At 44.3% G+C, this 25,913-nt stretch overlaps 1 protein-coding gene across 10 annotated transcripts in view; it reads left to right on the top strand.

Moving 5' to 3' along the window:
* The window catches only part of Sox6 (SRY-box transcription factor 6), a 371,593-nt gene extending 347,066 nt beyond the window's left edge, over nt 1-24,527 (top strand). For 9 of the 10 annotated variants that reach the window (XM_038332186.1, XM_038332161.1, XM_038332179.1 and 6 more), the window contains 3 exons: nt 3,698-3,931; nt 6,607-6,823; nt 18,307-24,527. In XM_038332186.1, coding sequence (XP_038188114.1) covers nt 3,698-3,931; nt 6,607-6,823; nt 18,307-18,610 — 755 coding nt within the window. In that variant the 3' untranslated portion in view covers nt 18,611-24,527. The remainder of the gene's footprint in view (nt 1-3,697; nt 3,932-6,606; nt 6,824-18,306) is intronic. The other variant, XM_042055229.1, reaches the window with a different exon arrangement.
* Nucleotides 24,528-25,913: the final 1,386 nt, after the last annotated feature.

The raw sequence follows: 25,913 nt of genomic DNA, 5'->3' as shown, positions 1-25,913 counted from the left end.
AAGGGACTTTTTAAATGTAATTTCCATTTTAATCTCTGAATTTATACATGCATGTATAGTGCATGTATTTATTTCTAGGGCTACAACAGTCCCCAACCTCTTGCATTATAAGGAAGATTTTACAGAATTTTAGTACACTTTCTAAGACTCCCCCACCTCTCACATCCTTGTGAAATTCTCTCCACAGTTTTTTCAAATCTCGTGCTAAAGCTCAAGTGATAGAAGAGTTGCCATCTTTCAGTAAAAAAGAAAGTGACACGAGACGTTTCCTATCAGAAGGGTTGGCCCAGGAAGTCTTTGGTGGAAAGCATCTTTCTGCATAGGGAGCTCTAGACAGCCTCATAGGAGCTGTGTGAGGTGCAGCCACTGCAAAAACATGCAAATCCAAGATGCCCTCAGCACGTCCCTGCGAAGCATCTGTAGTTTGCACTGTGTTTCCTCTATGAACCTGAACACAAATCAGGGTATTGTCAGGCCTGGGAAAGGACATCCTCTTTCTAGGATATTAGCAGTACTTAAGGAGAGTGACATCTCAGATGTCATTTATGTTGTTGTGGGTTACCTTACGAGATTTGGAAGTCAGGAGAGAAAGGATATGAACACGAAGAGGAGAAGGAAGTGGAGGATGAGAAAGGAAGGCAGGCGAACACCTCTCTCTAGCTGGGATTTGCAGCGGGGCCTGGGCACAGCAGATCTGTACAATATTACAAGTCACAGTGAAGTAACAGCTGGCCAGATATCAGGTCCAGCTCATGATATTAAGCTTTGCTCTCCTAGGAGAAGTCTCTTCTTCCAAAATCTTGGTTCTTCCTAACAGGACTCCCAGTTTAAGATACCCTCCATTTTTTTAGCTCCTTCCTTCTGGAAGAGAAAAGAGGTGACGAGAAAAAGAAAGACGAGAAGGGGGAGAGTGACACAGACCTCCGTCTTCAAGTCCTGCCGTCTCCTTCTTACTTTGCGTTTTCTAGGAGTATGCACTGTGCTTGAATATTTCAGTCTGGATTTATCCTTGGAGTTCTAAAGCTCCTCTCTGGGACTGATGGTAAAAGTGGTGCATGCTGAAAAAGGCAAAAGAAGACTTTGGTGGAGGGAGAAGCTGATCTCTGTGGCTTACAAGATGCAGAATATCACTGGAGCTCCTGAAAAGAAGAATAAGCTAAGGCAGTGTAGCAGCCTTAGGAGAGAGGAAAAAGAGAAGTGGAGTGGGGGGGGGGAGAAGAAGAAGAACAGAAGAGAGAGAGAGCTGGGCACAAAGTAGAGGAATCGATATCAGTATCAGTAGTGTGGAATGGGATATATGGTCTCTGAACTAAGTTCTAAATTCCCACCATGATTTCTGCCAATCTATGAGAGGGTAAAACATCTCATTCACCATGAAATACCACCGCAAAGGAAGAAGTGAGAAGCTGGCTCTTGGGTTTTTCTAGTAGAGAGAAACTCCAGCAGTAAGATTAGGTCCTAAGTGTTAATCACCTGTGGCATAATAGCTAACTCAGAATAACACTGAACTGCTTTCACATCTGACTCTCCACAAACCTGTCTCCTTTTATGTGCACACATGCCAGTATATAAATTGCTGCATCCATGTCAGCTGTAAAGTAACGGCACCAAGGGTGTCATAAATTACCACAGTGATCCTCCGGAGAAGACACTGTCGTATCTGAATGAGTGTTTCGCGTCCAGAGTAATGCATGCCTTCATCTGGCCCAGCAGTCAGCATATCGCCCCATGTTGATGGATATTGTCAGCTGGAAGCTACACTGCATTTCACTGCACAATAAACATGGCTGTCAAACCCATGGAAAGTGAAATCAATTTATCCTGTATGGTCAGTGCATTTTAAATGAAATTAATGTACTGTGGGTATGGTGGCAAAAAGGTAGCATATTAGTTATGCATCCTGGGACCTGAGCCTTTCTGAGTAACGCATCATTCTGTCTAGTGCGCTTGAGGAAGGGCTCTTTATAAAATGTGTGTTATTTTTTTCTTGATCTTCAGAAAGTGGCCTCACTGCCCTCCTTCATTTTGAGGGAAAAATCCACAATATTAGCCAAATTCCATTCTTTTATCCTATATTTTTTCTGTAGTAAATGATGACCATATTTTCCAAATAATAGCACCCCTTAATGTCCTAATTTATTACTGGCTTTGACACAAACAAATTGCTCCTTAAGCAAGGTATCTGGAGATAGGACAGAAGGACCAGAGATTGATGGGGCATGTTGCTCCTGCAAAATCCCAGTGCTTGCACTGAATGGATTGTTCTAGAAAATGGAGGTGTTGGTTTTAATTCATACTGAATTTGGGGGGTTACAGGATTTCTAGTTTGTATAGTAGGAACACTGACTGAGACTATCAACTGTACCTGCTCCATATTTCACCATAGAAGTTCTCAATCTACATAGAGAGAGCAGTAGTTAAGAAAAGGCAAAGCACCCATCAGGGTGTCACACTCATGGGGTGTATGAAGAAGCCAGAGCCTCATTCACTCGTTCATTTATCACACATTAGGAATTAGAATTCTGTGTGCCAGATACGTCACCAGATTCCAGGACTCCAGCTGCAAGGCAAGCCTCCACCCCCACCCTGTGCTGGAGGAGTTGTCTCTCCAGTGTGCTAATAAGTTAGGTCTTCAGAAAGTGTCAAGGTTTCACAAACAATAAAGAAATCCTTTTTATCAACAGAAACATATCAGGTATTTATTAGTCTACTATTTTTGCATGCGAATTGAAGACTAGTTACCTTTTACTTAGTATTTACTATATTGTTTGGGAATTACCAATATACAAGTATGAGAATAAGAGAATTTCTGACTTTAGGGATTTCATGTTCCAGGGATGGAGTGGAACTGTCAGAAGGAGACAGTCAACGTAAGCAGTAGTTACTTCAGGGCGCGAGCTGGCAGCCAGAGAGGCCAGCACATCCTGAATGGAGATCCTCACCATCATGGCTGCTCTTGTAACCCAAATGCCCTTCCTGGTTGCCTTTTATCCCCTCCCTCACTTACCTGCTGATTCCAGTTCATCCTCCCAGGGTCAGCTGATGTCATGCCTCCCAGAATGCACTGGCTGACTGACCATCCTGCCTTCTAGTCTCTTGGTGCCCTGCTAAGTCCAGTCTTGTCCTATTTTCCACATAGCCAGTCATAACTGTCTGCCTCCATGACTGTGAGCTTCTCGAAGGCTTTATTCACCTTCCTATCCATAGTGCACACAGCTTCCCTCATAAGTGATTGCTCAATGAGTGCATTTGATTGAATTAATTCATTCCTGAAGCAGCAACAACTGAATACGACTTGAAAGATAGTGCGTCTAGCTTGGAGGAGTAGAAGGCCTCGGGGGCACATTTGGGGACACACATAGTTTGAAGTCACAGATTTTTAGAAATGATTGGTAAGAGTTTGCTTTTGAAGGAAAGCATTATATCAGGGGAGCCCACCAATCTTACTTCCTTCCCACCTACAACCTATGTAGTGTGTGGTGTAGAGAACAACATGCAAAATCAGTTCAGCCTACTGTCTCTGGCAGTGTGTCAGCAAGGCTTGTGGAAACATCATTTAAAACTGTCTGCTTCTGAAAGACCTCTTAAAACAGAAGACGGGTGGGCCTGGGGACAGCAGTGGAGCCAGGCAGAAAAGTCTGAGATGCCCTCATAATAATGCTTTCCTCATCTTGTTCTTCCTACCCTAACATCACAGGAAGCAAAGCAATGAATGGCTCTGCAGCTAAACTACAGCAGTATTATTGTTGGCCAACAGGAGGCGCCACTGTGGCTGAAGCACGCGTCTACAGGGATGCCCGCGGCCGTGCCAGCAGCGAGCCTCACATCAAGCGACCAATGAATGCGTTCATGGTTTGGGCGAAGGACGAAAGGAGGAAAATTCTTCAGGCTTTCCCTGACATGCATAACTCCAACATTAGCAAAATCTTAGGCGAGTGCTATGGCCTAGCTGGTGCTGGCCTTTCACCCTACAAGGAGGGTGGGGTGGGTGCAAGGGTGGGAAACAGGGGAAGAAATGACCTCCTAAGAGAAACCGCTTGCCAGGGCAAATGAAATTAAGGCAAGTGCCCACAGCAGCCTCAGAGTGCCACCGCATCACAGTTTAGGTGAAGGGTTGTTGCGTCTGCTAACACAAGGCCTGCAAACTTTCTTCTCAGACAGAATTATCACTAGGGTAAGCCTGGCTAAGCACTTTAATTTAGAGCTGAACTTCTTAGAGTGGTGTGCTCACCTTGTAAATTTAGCAACTATTGAGTGAGGTCACAGAACTCACAAGGACAGACAGACATTACAGGTAGTGGTTCTACTTGGTGAGTTCTCCCAGGTTTACATGGTCTGCTGGCAGAATTCGCCAAGTACAAGGGGTGCCTCCCAAATGGTGTGAAATTCATGGGTGCAGAACACTGTCTCTAATGATAACCTGAAGGCTTGTAAACTAGAGCTAGATTAATCTGACACTGTATACCTAGTTCAGATTATAGCCATGTGCTGAGCTGCAACCTCAAGGCAGAGCCCTGCTTTGCCAGCCCCGTCCTGCAGGTTCCCAGCTCAAACGCAAGCCTCAGACCATCAGGGAAGCCTGCTAGCATAGATTACACAGTTTGGAGCTGTTGTGCTCAACATATTGAACATATTTTATTCAACATGCAGCATTACAGTCAACATGTTTCCTCTTTAGAGAGAAGAAACACAGACGGCCCTGTTCTGTTTAAGCCGCCACTGTAGAACAGAGCCCGAAGGAGCTGCGTAAGATGCTGGAAAGCACCAGGCTTAAACTGTGGCTTTAATTCTTTAAATGTTTTGTTCAAGAGCAATAAATATTTAACCTGAGTAAATACCAGTGATCTGGGCATACACAAATACACGTGTTTTGTCACAAAATAAATGATTTAACTTGATTCTGAGACATTTCCAGGCAAGAGCCTCTAAGAAAATTTAAAACATACTTTGGACCAAATAGAGGTAGAACATGGAAACACGGGCTTTTTCCTTTTTGTTTGGTACTTTTGAATTCTAAAGCAAGTGCTAAATATCACTTCCATTTAGAGAAACTTCAATTTTAGGGTTTCAGAGATAGGAAGAAGAGTGATATTCTTTTTAATTTAAATACAAGCTAAAATGTTCCTAATGGTTAGAATATATATACATATTTATATATTAATATATGTATATATATATATATGTATATATATTCTAAATTCAAAGACATAAAAGAAATGAGTGTTACTCCAGCCTCGCAGCTGCTGATAACTTCATGTTTGTTTCCTGCCGTTGCGGTGGCAGCATTTGTGAGCTTTCAGATGGGCACCGACGCCTCTGTTTCCATCTTGGCAGCCTTGAAGAATCGCTATTATTGATATGCATCCTGTGAAAACATTATGAGGAACATGAAAAGTATAGTCATTAAAATGTAAACTGTTATGCACGAGCATTTCACATTTCAAGGGTGCCAGGAATCCTAACCTGGGGCCCTACGTTGCTGGCAGCCAGCATAACAAGCTGATTGGCACAGCCACTGGGTCTGCACAACTTCATGCAACCATCAGGAAAGGACAGGGATGCTGTGAGAGCAAACCAGGGTATTGCTGGCTACTGAGACTATTTGTACAACTTCGCCATTTGTTTACGTGTGAAGAATCGCCACTGAAGAACTGCTAACATCCAGTCTGCACAGCTGTGACCACTTTATCCACCAGACACAAAAATGCAATTCAATACATGTGAAAAAACACATCCCTTCTCCGTCAAGTGTTTAGATAATTCTTTGTAAACAATATTAGAGAAGGGAATATTTTTCCTTCTTCCTGTATAAACCATACTTTAAAAACTCTGTACTTTTATTAGTTCATCTTTGAGTGATCATTTATAGAATTTGAGAATGGTGCATATGACTTCAACTGCACTTCCCCTTCTATAGCTACAACCTTTTAAGTAGAGGTGTGTCACACTAGAGGTGACAGTGCACAGGGGAGGTCTCTATATATGTAAGAATACTAGCATGTGCCTAAAGAGGCTTGGAGTGTGGGACAGATTCAAGTTTCTGAGAAGAATTCTGTCAATCTCAGAAGCATGCCTTGAAGGTTTGTGCTGTTAACCCTTAGGGAGAGTGAGAGAAGAGGGGAGAGGAGAGAGAGGTGGAAGCTGAAAGACAGCTAGCTAATCAGGGGAGCTCTTAGCTATGGCAGCAAAGCCATTTTACAGTTGCACAATAGGGCTGGCTCAGAAGGCGAAGATACTTATCTCATAAGCCTGGGGAGGTGACCTAAGTTCAATCCTTAGAGTCAATATAAAAGTGGAAGGAGAGAACTAATTTCCCAAAGATGTCCTCTGACACACCTGAACACCCATGTATGTACACGAGAAACATAATATCACCAGTCATAAAATATTGAGAGAAAAAATACAATAAATACATTGCAGATTTTGCTCTTGGTTTTTTTGGCTCTGTAGTTTAAAGAACAAGTTGGGAGGCTCAGCAGTGTGTGGTAACAGGAGCTCCTGAGCAAAAGGCAGTGAAGTAATGGGAGAAATGACCAATCATTTAGATCTGGAGCATGTCGCCATCGCCATGACCGCTTATATATTTAAGGCTAATTTCATGTTTAGGATCTCGCTGGAAATCCATGTCCAACCAGGAGAAGCAACCTTACTATGAAGAACAGGCCCGGCTAAGCAAGATCCACCTAGAGAAGTACCCAAATTACAAGTACAAACCCCGGCCGAAACGCACGTGCATCGTGGATGGCAAGAAGCTCCGGATTGGAGAGTACAAGCAACTGATGCGCTCCCGGAGGCAGGAGATGAGACAGTTCTTCACTGTTGGGTACGTAGTCCTGAGTGGAGACCCACCCTCCCCTTCCCAGGAAAGAGCCATAGGATGCTCCTGGCGTGTGTGTTTGGGAAAAGGTTAGAGAAGGGAGGATTGTGACCTGTGGAGGGCATGGCTATGGGACTCTGCCTTGTCACAAGCCCACAGCTTGTCTCCTGCCCCCACTCTGCACAAACCTGCTGATCGCATATCTTCCATGCTCACCCAATATAGCCAGTGGCCACACACAGAGTTCCTGGTAGTTTATTTAGATAGACACACAGAGAGAAAAAGTAAAAACTGCCTCTTAGAACTCCCCACAGTTTCCCGGCTTCTCTGGTGGTGCTTCTGACTGCAGTCACAATGGTCTGCTTTTGTTGTGGGATCTACCACAAGATAATTGGCCTTGACATTGGTTAGAAGACCTCATTTTTGGCATCGTATCCAGAACTCCTGTTGCAGTAAATTATTCTGTGGTGGAAGCAGTAACAATGTGGATTTTCTTGCTTAAATCAGAAACTGGGCATGTTTTTGATATCTTCAAGTCTGATTTCATGTCATTTTGTTTAAAAATTAGGTAATAGATTTCTGGTATAAATTTCGACTTGGCTGACGGGCTGTCTGCATTCAAAAGCGGCCCCTCCTGACCACAGTAGTCAGGATAAGTGGGCAGATGCCTGGAGATTCCAGCACACAGACCTTAGCAGCCTATGGGTGTGGGGGAGGCACTCTGGAGACAGAGGCTGTGGCTGCAGGCAGAGGGAGAATCCTAGGAGAGAGAGGAGCTGAGGGAGCAGAAAGGAAGCCACATTAGCTGGACATGTGAAGGAGAAAGGGAAGCTGTGCCCTGGCCAAGTAAGAGAGTTCTACTTAAAGGTGCAGAAAGGGAAACCTTCCAGGGGAAGTGAGGCACTCTTTATGTTTAAGGATGCTCCAAGGGAAACCCCAAGGGAACATGCTGTCTTAGAAGCACGTGTTTAAAAGGGTGAAATGAATTCAGATAATGAACAGAGCACAATTGGGAAGCCACTAAAAGTCTTCTATGTGTGCTGTGCCGGGGTCTTGGGGAGAACTGGGGCTTTGGGATCTGATGACTGGGCAGTAACTGCTGACCCTGTCATCTACTTGGGTAGTGCGCTCACCTTTACCCAGTTTCCATTTCCTCACATGGGAAATGGGGGGGATGACAGCAGGCATCCTGTATCATCACTGAGACTATTGGAGAAGGCAGAACTTCCGGAAGACAGTACTCAGGACCGTAGCTGCAAAGCCAGGATCTGCAGTTTGACTTACTACGTATCCACTACCCCAGCAAAACTATCTAGCACCCTAGTTCACGAGTGAGTTTCTCTAGACTCCGGCAAACAGACCTTTTCAGGGATAAAGGGAATTGTCCCACCTTATTAACTGAAGATTCTAACATGTTAATAAATGAAGATGTTACAGAAACGGGCTTATCAAATACCTCTGTGCTTTGAGTGTTTGTGCCTTTTGAAATAATGCTTTTAACACAAAAAGTACAATGCAATGTAATTGGACCATTCACATGGTAATGAGACGATTTGTGAAAAATACAGGTTCACAGCGCCCTTTCTGTAGGCTAGTCATTTTAACACAATATGGATTTAAGACTGCATGATAAACATCTTGTGTGTTTAACCTGGTACTGCATCCCTGAGACTGTATTTATCTTTTGAAAAGTTTAAATTTGAGAGCATTTGTGATTCCTGGCCTTCTTGTGCCCCTGTGTGTTGAGTGATACTCAGTGGGTCCCTTTGACCACAGTCTGAAAGGTTATCAGAAGTACTGTTTGTCTCCTGACACTTATTTGAACAGAAGAGTTGTAGCAATGGTATGTAACTTAGTTTTGCTACAGAGTACATTAAAATGTGTCTGTATCCAAATGCACTAGTACATACTGGAGCAGACTGGTGATTTCTTTGAGACATAATATATTGGTAACTCCCTGACCCTCAGATGACTTAGTGACATCTACGGTATATTGGGTGCCCACACTGCACTAGGTGTTTTGTATACCCAAGTCACACAATCCATAATCCTTTAAATAAGATCCAGGAAGAGAGTCCCCATGGTTCCCAAAGGTGAAGAGACGTGAAAGCTCAACTCCAGGTCTTCACCTCTGTCATCCCAAACAGCAAAGAAACCCTCCTTACCATATTTCCTCACAAGGTGCTTCATAAGCTCTTCTGGAACAGATGTGAGCATAGCCATGCAGTTTGCAAAATCAGTGCAGTGCATGACTTTGGGGTGTGCTGAGGGGAGCTGCAAGGGCTGAGCTGCTCCTGGCAGGGCAGGGGGCCCTGCTGGAGACGGGTAACTTCAGTCTCTGGAGTGGACAGTGCCGGGAAACGACAGGCAATGGCCAGAGCAGCCATCCTGGTTTTGTGTTTTGTTTTTTAAAAGAGGGTTTCTTTGTGTAGCCCTGGCTGTCTGAGTGCTGGGACTAAAGGAGGATACCACCACCACCAGGCTTCTTCTTAATTCTCAGTGCTAACTGCTTCCCTCTCCCCAGTTCCAGGAATATCTACTACACAAAGCTAGGTGTTATCCTTGCTTATTACAGATTTGTGTTTTCTTTTAAATAGTTATATCTGATAGATTGGTAAATTAAAAAATGATTAAAAAAACATTAAATCTGATAGATAAGTTCAACTTTGGAAAGTGATCTTCATTAGCTCTAAGGTTACAACCAGAGAAGCAGAAAGCAAAACAAACAAAAACTCAAAGATTACTATTGACGTCTTGATGGGGCGAGATGGATTTTTATAGCTGATTTTGAAAAGCAATGCATCCTTTTCAAGCCAGTCATGGCACACACATTACCTGACATTTCTGTGCATTTCAGCGACTCCACAACTGTAGCTGCTGAGTCAGAAAGCTTAGCTGTTACAATAATATGAAATAGAGTTAGCTTCCTCTTACCTGGCATTAACTCCTTCAAATGGCAGATTGAGTATCAGGATTTTGTGATCATTCTATAAATACAGAATTGATAGTCACTGAGGCCTATGTGGCATCAATGTTATATTTTTCTCAGGATTCATTGCTAAAACCGACTTTTATTTGGAATATGTTTAGTGATTTACCCCTGAACTAGTAGGAAATTACACAGATACTGCAGCATGTCCAAGTGGGATGACATTGTAAGCAGCAGTGCTGGAAAAGTATTGAGTACTCGTAGTATGCAATGTGCTTGGCTGAGTGAAGAATATACGTTATTGAAAATATATCAAATGTATTAAATAGACACCATCACTACTTGAGGACTGACAGCAGTGTATTGGTAGACATGAAATCACTTGTCCAAGGCACATAGTCAGGTGCATTGTTGAGATGTAAGTCAGGCTGACATGGGTATAAGGCAGGTTTGCCTTAACGTTGTATGAACCTCAAAATTAGAGCCCATGTAGTGAAGGCATTGACTCCAGTTAACCTGTGCCAGCTCCGATGCAGGCTCCGATGTTGGACTGTGTTTCCATCATTATATTAGCATGTGTGGATCTTTGTTCCTAGAAGCCCTCACTTGTCCTTAGGACATTTCCTTAAGCTCTTTGCCTGTCAATTCTCTAGATGTAGATTAAGGATGACTATGGCACCAATAACATGAGTCCCTTGGAAGATGGAAGGGCTCGGCAAATGGAAAATGCCAAAACCACTGTGTAGGATGGAGACACGTTATTTTAGAAAAATCTATGTGTCAGATAATTATTTCATACTATATTAGAAGTATTGTTTTCCTAGATAATTGTGCCCTAAGTAATCTGGGAATCTACCATTTTGATCTTAAATCTAAAGGAATCAAGTGACGCCTGTAAGACACTGTTTTCTGCACTGTCTGGTAAGGAACCAGCTTAGAACTACCAGCAGCAGATAATGCAAGAAGATTGCTCATATTCCCACCCCTTCCTACAGCATCAGCCACAGAGTCATGCTCAGCTCACATTCTCATGAGCCAAACCCTGTTGCCTCCACTTACAGACCTTGACAAGGTCTAAGGGTAAGCAGTCATAGGGCTTTGCCAGTCTAAACATCTAATCCTTTTATATTTGGCAAAGCTAGACTATTCCAGAACTACTCTTGTGATTTAAAAACCATGTCTCAGTGCTGATCTCTACCCAGCCCAGGTACTACTCTGTTCTTGGCCAACTGTGTTCCTGTCGCTGCATGCAAACACTTCCAAGACATCTCAGCTTCTATTTTGATGCACACATTTATTATTTGTAGAACCCAAAGCCTGCCAGCTCCTCCTGCCTGTGAAATCTGCAGTGTTTGGATTTCGACTTTGAAATTGATCTGTAAAGGAAGGAAAAAGTGCTTTCTAGGAAAGTGATTCCTGATAGACAATCAGGAATCTGATTGATGCTGCTTGCTGATTTTTTTCAGTTTGTTTATTGATTAACCAGTCAATTGCTAAGAGCCTGTTAGAAACCAGCAAGATGCCCAGTTCTGTACTAAATCACCAAAGCACAGGCATTGTTCCTATAGACAAGAGTTTTCACAGCAGTCCATGGCTAAATAAGCCAGATACATGCATGACTGTGTGTCTTAGTTAGGGTTACTATTGCTTTGAAGAAACACCACGACCATGGCAACTGTTATAAGGAAAACTTTTCGTTGAGGGGGCTTGCTTACAGTTTCAGAAGCTCAGTCCATTATCATCATGGCAGGGAAAAAGGCGGCATATGGGCAGATGTGCTGGAGTAACTGAGAGTCCTACATTTTGTAGGCAACAGGAAGTCAACTGTGACACTGGGCAATATCCCGAGTATAGGAAACCTCGAAACCTGCCCCCACAATAACACACTTTCTCCAACAAGGCCACACCTCCTAGTAGTGCCACTCTCTATGAGATTATGGGGACCAATTACATCCAAGCTACCCACATTCCATTCCCTGGCTTCCATAAACTTGTAACAATATTATAATGCAAAACTTCAGAAGCCCCATAGCAATAACAGTCTCAAATTTGTTTCAAAATCCAAAGTCTTTCCTGAGACTCATGCAATTTCCTAATTGTAGAATCAAAATCAAAAAACAAATCACATACTTCCAACAAATAATGGCACAAGATATACATTACTATTCCAAAACGCAGGGAAGGGAGCATAGTGAGGAAATACTGGACCAAAGCAAGACCGAAAGCCAGCTGAGCAAGCTCCAAACTCTGCATCTCCATGTCTGATGTTGAAATGCTCTCCAGATCTTCAATTCCATTCAGCTTTGTTGACTGCAACACTCTTCTTTCTCTTGGGCTGGTTCTACTCCCTGTTAGCAACTCTTCTTGGCAGGTGTCCCATGACTCTGGCACCTCTAACATCTTGGGGTCTTCATGACAGTCCAGGCTTCAACTTTATAGCTTCATGCAATTGCTTCTCTACTAGGCCTCAATTAGGAACACCCCTGACACATGCCTGGCCTCCATTCAGGGACACCCCTGACACATGCCTGGCCTCCATTCAGGGACACCCTTGACACATGCCTGGCCTCCATTCAGGGAAACCCCTGACACATGCCTGGCCTCAGCAGCCTTTATTCTGTAACTCCTTTCTTCCTTCTATCCTTAACTCTAATCCCAGAACCACATGACTGAAGCTGCCAAGTTCTGCTGCTTCCTGGGACTGGAACATGGTCCCTCTGTTCAATTATGTCTTCACCAGCTTCCTGTCTTTCACTGCCATGGCTGTGCTAAAACTCACTCTGCTGACCAGACTTCCCTCAGACTTAGAGATCTGCCAGCCCCTGCCTTCCTAGTGCTGAGATTGAAGGTGTGTCCCACCACACCCAGCTCGAAGTTTTTCTCTAGTTCCTTTTCACAAATTGTAATTTAGACACATGGGGTCCTAAAAATTTACCTTTTGTAATTTGCCCTGCTTAGCTTGCTCCTTTTCATTATAAATCTTCATAAGCATGGACACTAGTAACCACAAGACAGAGTCTATACAAGGCTGTTTTGAGATTTCCTCTGCCAATGGAATTAATTCAAAACTCTTCACTTGAGCAGAGTCTTTGAACATGGGCAAAAGACAGCCACTTTCTTCACCAAAACATTACAAAAACGATCTCTAGGCAACATACTAAGATTCTTCTCTTCTGAAACCTCTTGAGTGAGCCCCTTACAGTTCAAATAACTCTTAGTACCTCTGTCTCCCGTGCTTCTCTTAGTATGGCCCATTAGTAGTGCTTAAAGCATTCCACTGCTTTTTAAGTAGCGGAGTCCATTATTACTCTACACAAACACATGGTCCAACCTATCACAACAATACTCCAGTCCCTAGCAGCAAATTGTGTCTTAGTTACTATGGCTGTGAAGAGACATCATGACCATAACTCTTAGAAGGAAAACATTTAGTTGAGGGGGTTTGCTGATGCTTTATCATCATGGTAGGGAGCATGACAGCATGCAGGCAGATGTGGTACTGGAAAAAGAACTGAGATACATCTTGCAGGCAACAGGAAGTCAGTTGTGATACTGGGCAGTATCCTGAGCATAGAAATCCCCAAATCCCTCCCCCACAGTGTCACGCTTCCTCCAAGGCCACACCCATTCCATCAAAGCCACCCCTCCAAATAGTACCTCTGCCTATGAGATTATGGGAGCCAATTACATTCAAACTACCACAGTGGGTTGGCTGACAGTAGTGTGTACACCAGCCACAGTGCAGGTGGTGTTTACAGTATGGAATGAGGAAGTGCTTATCTAGAAACACAGAAGCCCAGGAAGAAAGCTTGCTATGCAGTAAGAGCAGACCAGCCACAGACATCTTGGAGGGAGGCACTTGAGGTTTGAGAAGGTTTGGTAGAAAGTAGATTCTTGACTACGAATCAAGGAGGGGGTAAGTGTGTAGGGTGGAAGTGTGAGATGTGCAATAATACAAACGTCTAAGATAGGCTGGTCGGAGGAGCAGTGAGAGCCAGGACGCTTCAGCTTAGACTAGTCGTGCTCGCTTTAGTCAGATAGCAGAAACTGAGTGGCATGTAGCATTGGGCTTCATCCCCACAGAATCTGTGGCAGCTTCAGAAAGGTTTAGATTTTCTGTGCTGCATGTCACCAATCACGCTTGCAAGCTGCTCAGGCTCCTGGAGGGCTGACTTGCCACCTCCCAAGGGAGCTGCTTCCTCTGGGAAACCTCTCCAATACCAGGAGGTTGTTTCTCGGAAATCTGCCTATTGATTTGCAAGTTACTCCTGGTTCTCTGGTTTGGTCTCCTGTTTATGAGGACAATTATTTAGCCTCTAAAGATTTTTACATCTTTGTGTTGTCCTTTCCAGATTATTTCTTTTCTTTTCCTTTCTTTCTTTTCTTTGTTTTTTTTTTTTTGTTTTTTTTTTTGTTTTTTTTTTTTTTTTTTTTTTTGAGACAGGGCTTCTCTGTAGCTGTGGAGCCTGACCTGGAACTAGCTCTTGTAGACCAGGCTGGCCTTTAACTCAGAGATCTGCCTGCCTCTGCCTCCCAAGTGCTGGGATTAAAGGTGTGTGCCACCACCGTCTGGCTCCTTAGACTTCTCATTTCTTTTCTTGTCCGAGATGCTACTTACATTTTCCCATTTTTTCCCTCCCATTTACTGGTCTGTCCCCTCATCCACTAACTCAATGTATTCAATAGAACAGCATCAGAAAATCACTAACTGTATGTATTTACTGCATGTTCTCTGTGTCAGGCATTTCCTGGACTCTGGAGCTATATTAGTGAAGAATCCTGTCCTTATGAAGTTACATTCTAGTGGTGGAAGAAGTCAGACAATCAATCAATGAATAAATAAGTGTGAAATAGATAGATTACCTTCAGAGAACAGTAAAACAGGAAAGGGACAGAGGCAGAGTGTTTGGGAGGCTGGTGCAGTGGTTAGGGCAGCCCCAGTATTTTCCTGAGAGAGTGAGAACTGAGCAGGTGAGGAAGCAAGCTGTGCAGTCAGTGGGCAGGGGAGACACAATCCTTCAGGTCTCCAGATATAACTATGCCTGCTCATTCAAGAAGACATAAGCCAGATGACAGGAACAGAGCAGAGGGTATCAGTGGGAAGAATTGTAGACCTCAGAGAGATGACAGAGAGCCAAACTGTGAAAAACCTTATAGGTCATTGTGAAGCTGAATTTGACTCTGGGCACAGAGGAAAGGCTTTGAAGAATTAAAAACAAAGCAAAAAAGATGCTGGGCTTTGACAAGATCATTCTAGTCACTGTGTTGAAACTTGTCTGAGGAGGAACAGCCTGTTAGAAAGAGGCTGAGCTCCTAGCATAAATCATGCTTGAATTGATGGTGGTTTGACCAGGTGTGTAGGAGTAGAGGTGCCAAGAAGTAGATAGATTCTAGACATTTTCCTGATGGAGACCCTACATGGTTTGCTAATGGATTAGCTGCAGTGCTTGAAAGGACTCTTATTAAGAATTGGATTGAGGAACTGGAGAGATTGGAAGTATTTGTTAGCCAAGATCAGAATGGCCACGGAAGACTGGAAATCCAGAGAATGACTAGAAGTTTGGTTTTGCACTTATAAGACTGAGATAGCCTTTAACATTCAAATAAAAGCACACACAAGTGTGTGTGTGTGTGTGTGTGAGAGAGAGAGAGAGAGGGGGGGGAGGGAGGGAGGGAGGGAGAGAGAAAGAGGAGAGAGAGAGAGGAGAGAGTGTTTAGGAGGGAAGTACTTGCTTAGAGGTACAAACTTTGGCATTATCAGCACACAGACACTATTTAATGCCACAATATTGGATGAGGACCAAGCTGATTTTGGATTTAGTATTTTGGAGATTATTGGTGTTCTCCTCCTGAGTTGTTTCAGTACAGTGTTAGGAGAAATCGAAATGGGACTAAGGAAGAACTGAGAGGAAAAAATGGAGAGAGACAGCATTCTTGAGTTTTGTTTTAGAACATCAGAGTAATAGAGCCGTAGCTAGAGGAGGGGACATATAGTAAGCCATGGAAAGTAGGTTCAGTGGACAAACAAGAGGTCTCTGTGTCAGATTCGGAATTCACTAAACACGCACAGTGCATGAGGGTTGGGCTCAGAGACACCAGTGAGGCAGTGTGATGGTGGGAGCCTGCAGAACGTCTCTTCTAGCTGTGTCTCATTGCCACATGGAATGGAAAGTCAGACCATCATCTTAGAGAGAGAAGTCAGGTATTTGATGAGTGTTGAAAGTATTTAAGGGCTGTCTAGGAGAGAGAGGTGTGGGCTGGGAGAAGGTGTCTATGCTTCTGTCAGGACAGCACCAGAGACTGGTACAAAACTCACATTGTAAAGGTAAGGAGCAGAATCAGGGAACTGCACTTTCTCTGCCCAAGTTCATCTGGGTGCCTGTCAGAGCAGGGAGGGAGTGACCCCATCTCCAGACCTGCTAATAAAGCAACCTTTAGGAAGGTGGTAGGTGGAGCAGAGACTTGGGGAGGAGCATAGCAGTGAACCATGGAAGAATCCCAGGAGTGGAAAGGTTAGGTTGGGAGAGGGCTCTACAGAACCAAGAACTAGACTTTGGGCTCAACTTACATTTATTTAAGACATAAAAATAACACACACACACACACCATACAGATATTTTAATTTAATTTCAGAAAGCAAACCACCTGTTCTTGTGAAAAGCATATGTTTTCTGTATTTATAGAAAATATACCATTTGATAGTTTGTGTTGGTCTGAAAAGTTTAGAATAGCTGTAACACTAGGAAATCTGTAAAATGGGCCAATATTGTAGGAGAGTGTATATCTATACTTGTAAATTAAGGCAAAAATAATTCTATTATAATTATCCAAAATCAGTTTTAAATGTAATACAGTATCCCCTGGGAATATTAGCATGAAATTAAATTTGTGCAAATGTATCCCAAATTTAAGAAGCAAGAAGCATAGGTTTTTAGAATTTGAGAGGGAGCAGGATTTTGTAGGTGCATCTACAGATACAGGAGTTTCTCCTGTCACATGCTTTCTTCAGGAGATCAGATTCAACATAGAAATCATAGGAACTGGATTAATGTCAAGTCCAGGGTCAGTACCGGCTCAGATAGGTGCTCCTGAGTTGTCAACTTATGTCTTCTCAGGAGCAATAAATATTCAAGGGGTGGTTATGTTTGTTGAATGGAGTTATAACTATCTGTCTGTCTGTCTGTCTGTCTGTCTAGATATGTGTTATAATCACACAACATACGTTATGTTAGTAAAGGGTTAAAGAAGCAGGGGACACCCTGTGGCAGCTGGAGGTCCCTAAAGGCAGTGTAAGCACACGTCTCCAGGCATCTTGGCCTTTCTCCTTCTACAAAAAGGGAGTAGAGGCCTCAGCGAGGAAATGACACCATCCTGGGGTGTCCCTGACCAGCTGGCATCAAAGCTGCTTCATACATATGCATTTGTTTCTTGAGAGTGGGGTGGATAGAAATTCTTACTGATGTAGAAGGCCGATGAGAAGGCCATTTGCTTAGATGACAATTGACTAAAAGCCTTGGTTCCAACAGGTAGGAGGGCCTTCCTGAACACCTTGACCCCATTTTTACAAACATATAAATACCACAGCTCAGCAAGAGCTATAACAATGATACTTGAGGTGTATAATCTCAATCTGCTGCCCATATTCACTGAGACTTATTTGATAAATTTTCCATAGTCGAAAATGTCACCTCAGAGACAGTGTCTGAGCTTGGTGGAAGTTTGATTCTCGTGAGCTGGGTGAAAGGAGGTGCACAGCGGCGTTCTTCTTGCACAGGAGAGCACGACCTTCACAAGGTCTGCTGGCTTGTTCGAGCTGGGGACACAGCAGGAAGACCTGTGTGTGGTCTGTGAGTGACCTGGTGTGACTTGGCATCTTCTGGGATGTAGCAGGAGCGGCATGCCTGGTGCATCTTATTATTAGGGTGCAAAGCTCACCGCTCTTTATTACTGAGTACTCCCCGGCTCCATCCTCTGCCTCAGGAGCAGTGGCATCTAAGATGACTATTCTGGAAGGATCCTGGCCTGGCAAGTCCAGTTCCAGCAAGTACACATTAGAACAGAGAAGGAAGGAAATCTGCCAAATCTGACTGTTTGCGACTTGCCAGGTCCTTTCCCATTTTCCTCTTTCATCTGTAGTTCTCAAACTAAGTTGAAGATGACACCAACCCTCTTAAGAGTATCATTACAATATGCCCGTGCCTCTTGACTATTTAAAAAAAAAAACACTCTGGTCTCTTTTAAAACGGTCTCACATGGACTGTTGTGGTCTTAACTGCAGCATTTGTGCCCGACCCAATGCCAAGTGTGATCTGAGCTTAGTGATGTTTGCCAAGTTGAAAGTTCTGCCTTTATGTTGGGAAGCTGTCAGCAGATTGCTGCGTTGTTTTATTTAACCACCAGCCACAGCCCAGGATTCTTCCAAGTTAGGTTGTTGTCACTTCTGGCCCCTAAAATGTTACAGAGGGCCTGGTTTAGGGAATGTGGGTTAGGAAGTCCCGATCTCGTGGGAGAACCTATGAAGAATTCCCCTCTCTTTCATTTTGTCTCTGAATCTATACAGGCAACAGCCTCAGATTCCCATCACCACAGGAACAGGTGTTGTGTATCCTGGTGCTATTACTATGGCAACGACCACACCATCACCTCAGATGACATCTGACTGCTCTAGCACCTCTGCCAGCCCAGAGCCCAGCCTCCCTGTCATCCAGAGCACGTATGGTATGAAGATGGACGGCGCAAGCCTGGCTGGGAACGACATGATTAATGGAGAGGATGAAATGGAAGCCTATGACGACTACGAAGATGATCCCAAATCAGACTATAGCAGCGAAAACGAGGCCCCGGAGCCTGTCAGTGCCAACTGAGGAGCTTTTGTTTGCTGAATTAGAACACTCTGACATTTCACCCCCTTTCCCCAACAACAACAAAGTTCTTAAAGAGCCCGCATGCATTTGTGGCTCCACCATACATCAGCAGAGTGGTCTTAATCGCTTCGTAACGTGTGAGACAGATTAAGTTTTCCTGATTTTTCATAAACTTGAGTTTTTGTCGTTACCGTTACTGTTGTTGTTTATTTAGGTGAAGACGTATTAAATATGAGACACCGGGACTTGGAAACTTATCTCCGCCCATCGCCGTCTTTCAAGTCTTACATTTCTGTCTTACTATTTTTCTTTGGGATGTTGACAAAGGGTTTAAGTTACTGTTTTAGATGGGGTTAAACATTCTCACTCAGGTATGCTGTGCCGGCTACAGGTTGTGAATGTGTTTTTATTCTGAATTACTTTAGAGAACAACTGAGGATTTCGTATTGTGAAAGCGGACAAGTCCACGGTGTGTGCGGCTGCATAGAGAACATGTTCAAAAGGCCTCGGAATTCCATTTTTTTTCCATGTGTAGAATTCAACTTTGAATGTGCCAAACTTTTTTCATAACTTTTGAATCTTAACTATTTTGAAAGTCTTACCGGAGACACTGCAAAGTCTTAGACAATCTTTGGCATCTTAAAATAAAATAGCAAACCACACTTTTTTTTCCCAGAAAATGGTGAAGTACTCAGGAATCTGGAGACAAGATATTGTAAGGAATGAGCAAGGCTGCCACAGTGCATGAACCCAATTGTGTTTGCCTCTTGACGTGCCATCAGTGTGTGGCGTGGGACGACACACGCGTCAGAGCGGTCTCCACAGCAGACACGACCCGGTGGTCTCCCTGCCTGAGACCGCTTTCACTACATCCATTCTCCCCTGCCTTTCACCCTGACATTCAATCTTAACACATTGTTCTCTTAAATAATTTATTCATTCCAGAATGTCAAGGGTCCACTTACTATTTATTTTAAAAATTATTGGTGGCATTAATTTAATAATTTTTCTTTTTTGTTTTGCCCTCCTTGCCCTTTCACCTATTTTTCCTGCTGGATACAAAAGATGTACATAGCAATCTCATGTCCCCAGAGCCCCTGGAAACATTTCTGAATTGATGCTAGTAAATGCATATGTTGTTGTTTTTAAAGATGAGTGTCTATCTGGGTCAAAGGTGTCTTACATGTAAACATGTATGCCCCTGTGAGTCACTGTGAGCTCAGGTCTTTGCCTGGAGTTCCTCCCTCATTCAGTTTTCAGTGACCAGTAGAACCTGAGTTCCACTCAGCAGTGAAGGTCAGCAGCGGCCACTGCCAGTCCAGGAGCCTCTCACAGCTGCTCTGAAGCCCAAGGGCCACAGGCCACACGGGGGTTTACAGGGGAGCTGGCCTGCTGTCGCTTTTACTGAGCAAGCTGGTCCTGACTGGCACATCCATGGAGATCTTTGCAAAATTTCCAGGATGTTAGAAGCCTCAACAGGAAGACAGGGGCAAAAAGAAACCACGGGGAAGGGCAAGGATGATAGCCGGTAGCACAGACGGATGGCTGCTGGAGTGGTCTACCAGCTCCGCTGGCAGACCACATGTCTCAGTGGCTAGTAGATGAGGTAACCTGCTCCAGAGACGTGCTGCTGGGCTGGGAGGCACTGGCTTCTCCCATCTCCTCACTATAGGCGGTTCTACTGTGTTGTAACTTTGACCTTTCTGAACCTAGGTCTGCTTGCTTACAGGAGCCTTACCCAGAGCCCTTCCTTGGGAGTGAGTCAATGAACAGGACAGCCCAGAATCTGAGTGTCAGGACAAAGAACAGCTCCGTCAGATTTTTTTGAGCCATTTTGTCACTTGGAAGAAAGTAGTAAAACTTCATATTTATTTAAAGAGTGCTCCAGGCCATACCTAATAGCAATAAATAGGTCTAGCCAAGAGATGACCAGCCCTGTCATTCGCTGTGAGTGCTCTCCATAAGCTGTTTAAGGTACTGATAGGAATGTTTTGTTCTTAGTATTGATTGGGGAATGGAACTTTGTTATTGTACATTGATTTCATATGAGGAGGAGGTCACTTTTCATAAACAAAATGAGTATTTATTATGTCTTACTGATTTCTTGGACTCTCTGTCTCTCCTCAATTCCTCCTCATGCTTCTTTTCTCTTTGGCTTCTGCTCTCACTGGTAAGTTTGTTTTGTTTTTTGTTTTTCGTTTTTTTAAAATTGTGCTGTATAGGTAGAGTGTTATACGGCTAGCATTGTATTGTATGTAATTAATTTTGCACAAAGGCAAACATTTAGCATAGTAGTTAATTTTGTTTGTTTTTATGACCATGCCAAAATAATATTCTGGGCTGGTGGAGAACAAAGGACTGTTCTTTAGGATTGAAACTTGATTTGCTTTAAAAAAAAAAAAAGAAAAAACAAACAAACAAAAACCACACACACTCACAGATGCTGTTTCGTAAGTGTTACAAGCACTGGATATAAATGGTATTTTTATCACTGACTAATGTGAAACTGGTATGGAAACTACATGAACAAAAGTCATCTGTCTCGACTCGTGTGGGCTTGCCTCACAGTTGCCGGATCTGAGTCATTTTTATGTCTTGTTATTTCATTTATTTATGCAAAATACATGTGTGTAGGAACTTCGTGTCAGCTCCAACTCTGCCTCGGCACTGGGTCCAGTAACTTCTAGCCATATTCTCAAACACAAAGGTTGTCTGGGAATGACTGGGTGGGAACGCCTCTCATTGGCTCAGACAGTGATGCTGTATTCTAATCTAAATTTTGTGCATACACAGTTTATTCTATTTATTAGCCACATTTGGCTCTAAATATCCATGGGAATGAGAATGACAATCACAGAGATCGCTTACATCAGTGGGGCTTAAACAGAGTTTTTATGACTTCACCATCTCATTTTTAGAGTTTTCTAATTGTGTAAATATAACATAGAAATAGAATTTATTTTTGGTTCATGAGTTCCTAGTGACATATAAGTTATGTATCTTCTTTCTGTTCTTTATCCGTATGTGTTGCTCCACACTAAAAGCTGGCCAGGCAGATTTAGTGTGAACAGAGAGCTGTCAGCTCCAGTGAGACTGTGTCCATCCTGGGCCAAGACAGCAGGACCCCTGCCTGGTTCTCATGCGGTCCGGAGCCCCCTGGTCCCCAACTCAGGCCTCCCCCTCTTTCCTTATGGGAAGCCGAGGACTTTCTATAAAAAAAGAAGATCCTTGCATACACACTCAGTTTCTAGCAAAGCTAGGAGAAAGTCAGTTTGCTTTTGAATCCAGAGAGCTCTGTGGCCCTGTAATGGCAAGAAGCAGGAGTTGCATTTTAGAGGTAAAGATCTGCCTGCGGTATTAGTATAAACCTCACAGTACCAGTCAAGGGGTTCTGAAGTCACCTTCCTGCAGCGTCCCCTCTTTTATACTAGCTTTAAATAAAAACCCAGGTTTGTCTCCAGGGAAGAATTCCCAGGATCAGGATCAGGCTTTTCTTCATCCCCTGGGAATAGTGGCATTGTCAGACAATCCTCTTTTTCGTGAACGGGCTCTATGGACTAGAAAGGAAGCGACAGAGAGAGAGAAGGCCCATCCATGGACACAAGAAGTCTGGTTGGCAATTTCTCTTCATCATTGGCAAGTTCCAGGCCATGTTGTTTTTGCAAACACTCTCTCAGCCTTTCGGGTTTGCCTCATTTGGTATTTGATACCTTCTATCCTGTCCTGGGCCTGAATCCCTTCGCCAAGATCTGACACAGACTCCTAGGCCGTTTTCTAAATTCAGGTATGGGCTCACAGAGCTCTCTTGTCAAATGCTGGCGTCCTCTGAACATCAGCCCCATGGGAGCCAGCAGTGCTAAAGAAGGGTGTGATCCCTTTAGAGCTGAGAGCAGGCTCTGGTACAGCCTGCTTTACTGGGGATGGGCACCTCCCTCAGAAGAAACAGGGCCTGGTCACATGACCCACCCCGGAAGCTGTCGCTCTAGTCACTCCTTTTCAATAAGTTGACTTTCCCAGCTCCTTAGGGAAAGGAGCCAAGGATTCCTTCATAGTTTTGAGCCATAGAAGCCCTGTACCAAGTGGAAGACACTGAGATAATGGCGGGGTCTTCCTCGTCACCAACACAGTGACAGCACCTCCAGCTGTAGCCTTGCCTGGGGTCCACAGTTCCTCCAAGGACGGGGCTGGCATGTCAGCTCCTTCTGAACGGATAATGACAGTGGTGACCTCACTGTCTCACTTGCACTGCATTTATTTAGGTCCTCTACCCCTGACACGGCTTCTTCGGAAGCAGCTATTTCTCCTGCCAATCACATTGTTTCTGACGCCACACACGCTTGCTCATGGCTCTGCACGTCAAAAATAGACTGAAAATCATGACATGCAAGCAAGGATCTTTTTTGTCCCCATCCCATCATTTCCAAGCACTTATAAGCTGGCACCGGGGATGCTTGAGGGCAGAGATGGAGTGACTTGCGGGGGATGAAAGAGTAAGACTTCCTGCAGATTCCCTTCTGCCGACAAAGGAGCGGGAGGAAGGCAGTAGGTGATGTTCCTTCCTTGCTGGTGTCTTACTTCCACAGAGGAGCAGGCATAGAGCAGGGCTTCAGTGTGGGCACTCTTGGAGTCTGGGGATGTGCAAACATTTCTCATTGCTACAGATTACAGGTCTGCTCGTGTGCATCCCCCATTGTCTGTCTCCGTCATATGTGCATCTGTGCTCTCTCTCTCTCTCTCCCCCCCCTCTCTCTCTCTCTCTCTCTCTCTCTCGTGCAGTCCTCTTGTATCCTCCTCCAGCCCATAGCACATTAGGATGCTGAGCACTTGTTTTGGCTCGTTTTTGTATTTGCCGTGTACAATTTTGAATTACCCTATCCAAGCCTCTAAGCTGTTACTACATAACTTATCTTTACTGTAACTCTTTTCTTTGCCTACATTGTATTTGTTTGTGATGTATATTGTGAGATTGTATTCTATGTTAATTTAATCAGCACAACTCACTGACATGCTGGACTGACATGCTGGCTGCTGTTTTGAAGTGTAAAGCTTGTGTTGGGCTGTCCGGACAACTACAACTCTGTTGTCAAGGTACTGTGCATTGGTTCCCATAGCAACACTGTGGGTGTGGCCCTTTAAACTCCAGGGACATTCAGCACACCCTCCAGCAAATTTTAAGTGCAGATTTTCTTTGTTGAAATTCTATGAATACCACAGGTACCTACTTGGCCCATGGCTGGTAACTATTTTGGGCAATTAGAAAAACAAACAAGCATTAAAAAAAAAACTAGTGTCTATTGCTGCTTTGAATATGTTTGAAAGTCTGAAAATGTAAATAGTTTATCAAAAAAAATCTTGTACAGTCCAGTGTAAAGTTTTTAAATGACCTGAAGGGTTACCATCACAGCTTTCGCGCGCTCTCCTCTGGATAGTGGAAAAGAGAAGTTTGCTAAGGACCGAACGGAATTGGGACTTCGGATCGGAAGGCATGGATCACTGCCCTTAGCTTGTCACATACACAGACCTCTTGGATCTTGTCAGACAGTATTGGCATGAGACAAACTCAGCATGGAACACCCTCCAGTGGAACTTCTGCAGGGCTTCTTCCCTGCTCTGCCTCACCATGAAGGGGAAAGATGAGATGGAAAGGCGTGCCATCTTTGTCTATCTTGGAATATGTTGGCACCTTAGCTACTTTCCCCCTTCTTTGCACAAGGTGCTTTCCTGATGTGTTAGCCATGCCATCCTTGGGTGATAATGTATACGCCATGATGGGCCCAGGCCCCCGGGAGAGTCTATAGGAACTGCCTATTTATGCTCATTTACCTCAAGACTGTCCTTACCCTAAACTAGCTGTCATCACTCCATCTTTTGTACTGCTGTTGACACTTACCAATTAAAGATAAATTTTGTTTTATGACATCTGCGTTTTGGTTTAGTCTATGCCCCCAAACCCTTCCTCCAGAGAGCACAGCAAGACCCAAACGTAGAGACACCTGCTGCCAGAGCCTGGAGGTCCCAAGCTTCCTCTGGTGGTGTCTGTCTGAACCCACTACAAGGGAGGAAGCCTGGGCTGAGTGTCTCCAAGCCCTTCACTTGGGAAGACAACGCCTGTGTCTCCTGGCCCACACACTGCTGCAGCAAGACCTGCTTGTGGGTTCTTCAGAGATGAGAGGGAAGGTCACTGCCTGTCTCCTGACTTCTTTTGGAAAGTGAATGAGCTGGAATAAATGGGAAGACCCTCCACATCAGCCCCCGCCCCCCCCCCCCGAGTCCCCTCACCGGTCTCCTCCCTCACCTAGCCTTTCCAAGCATAGCAGCTTATGGTACATGGGCGTGCTGACCTGGTGTCCCCTCAGTGACTCCTGCCTCCTGCAGGAAGCTCCCATCTCCTTCCACAGTTGAGTTTCTGCTCCCAGCAATGGTGGCTCTGCCAGCTGAGTCAGGTTTTCCCTTCTGTCAAATGGGATCGTGGTCTCTACCTCTCAGGGTGTGGGAACAGCATGAGTTAGATGGCAGGTATAAGATGCAATGCTGCGGGTCAGCACAGAACCTGACCAGGAGACGACCTGCCACATCTGAGCCCATGTCCTAGCCAGAGAGAATGTCGGGGCTGTCACCTACTGAGCCAAGTATAGGACAAGGCCTGTCTGAGGCTCTGACTCCCTCTTGCAAGCTGTCCTCACTCCCAGATCATCCTCCGCCACTGGTCTTCAGAAAGCCCAGGCCTGCTCCCATGCTTTCCTGTAGCCGTTAGCCTTTCATGATGAGCAGCTCAAACTCTCTTCCTCCCTTGACAGCCAAGCCTTCGCATGTTTATGGCCTTATCTTGTCCAGACCTAAGGTACCCACAATTCCTTTCTGTGTCTCTCAACACTCCTCTGGGTCATGTAGTTTCCCTTCTTCTGGGTTAAATCTCATCCTTCTATTTGGGAAATCCCCACTTACTTTTTTCACCAGGTTCTTGGGGCTTCCCCAGGCCCCAGTTTCGGTGCTTGTGCACAACACTTTGGAAGGATATGTGTTCTTCAGTTTCCACATTGTGGCTATTGTTATCCCGTGTTTTTCTGAGGAGGAAAACTGGAACTCATAGAAGTCAAGTCCATTTCTGGGGTTTCTGGCCAACCAGAGTGTGAGTCATTCTTAGATCCGACTCTTCCAGTTCTTTCTGGATCAGAGTTCCTTTGCCTGTTGTGGTTTTTCATTATCACTACCATTTTAGACAGTATATTATTTTCCCCATATAGCTGACCAATTCTTGACAGAAGTCTCCCAGGAGCGGAAGGCTTTATTGCTTTATCATGGT

This window comes from Arvicola amphibius, chromosome 1, assembly GCF_903992535.2.
Source record: "Arvicola amphibius chromosome 1, mArvAmp1.2, whole genome shotgun sequence".
In the NCBI taxonomy this organism is placed as follows: domain Eukaryota; kingdom Metazoa; phylum Chordata; class Mammalia; order Rodentia; family Cricetidae; genus Arvicola; species Arvicola amphibius.
Note: the sequence above shows the minus strand (reverse complement) of the source record. Positions and strands in the feature narration are given on the sequence as shown.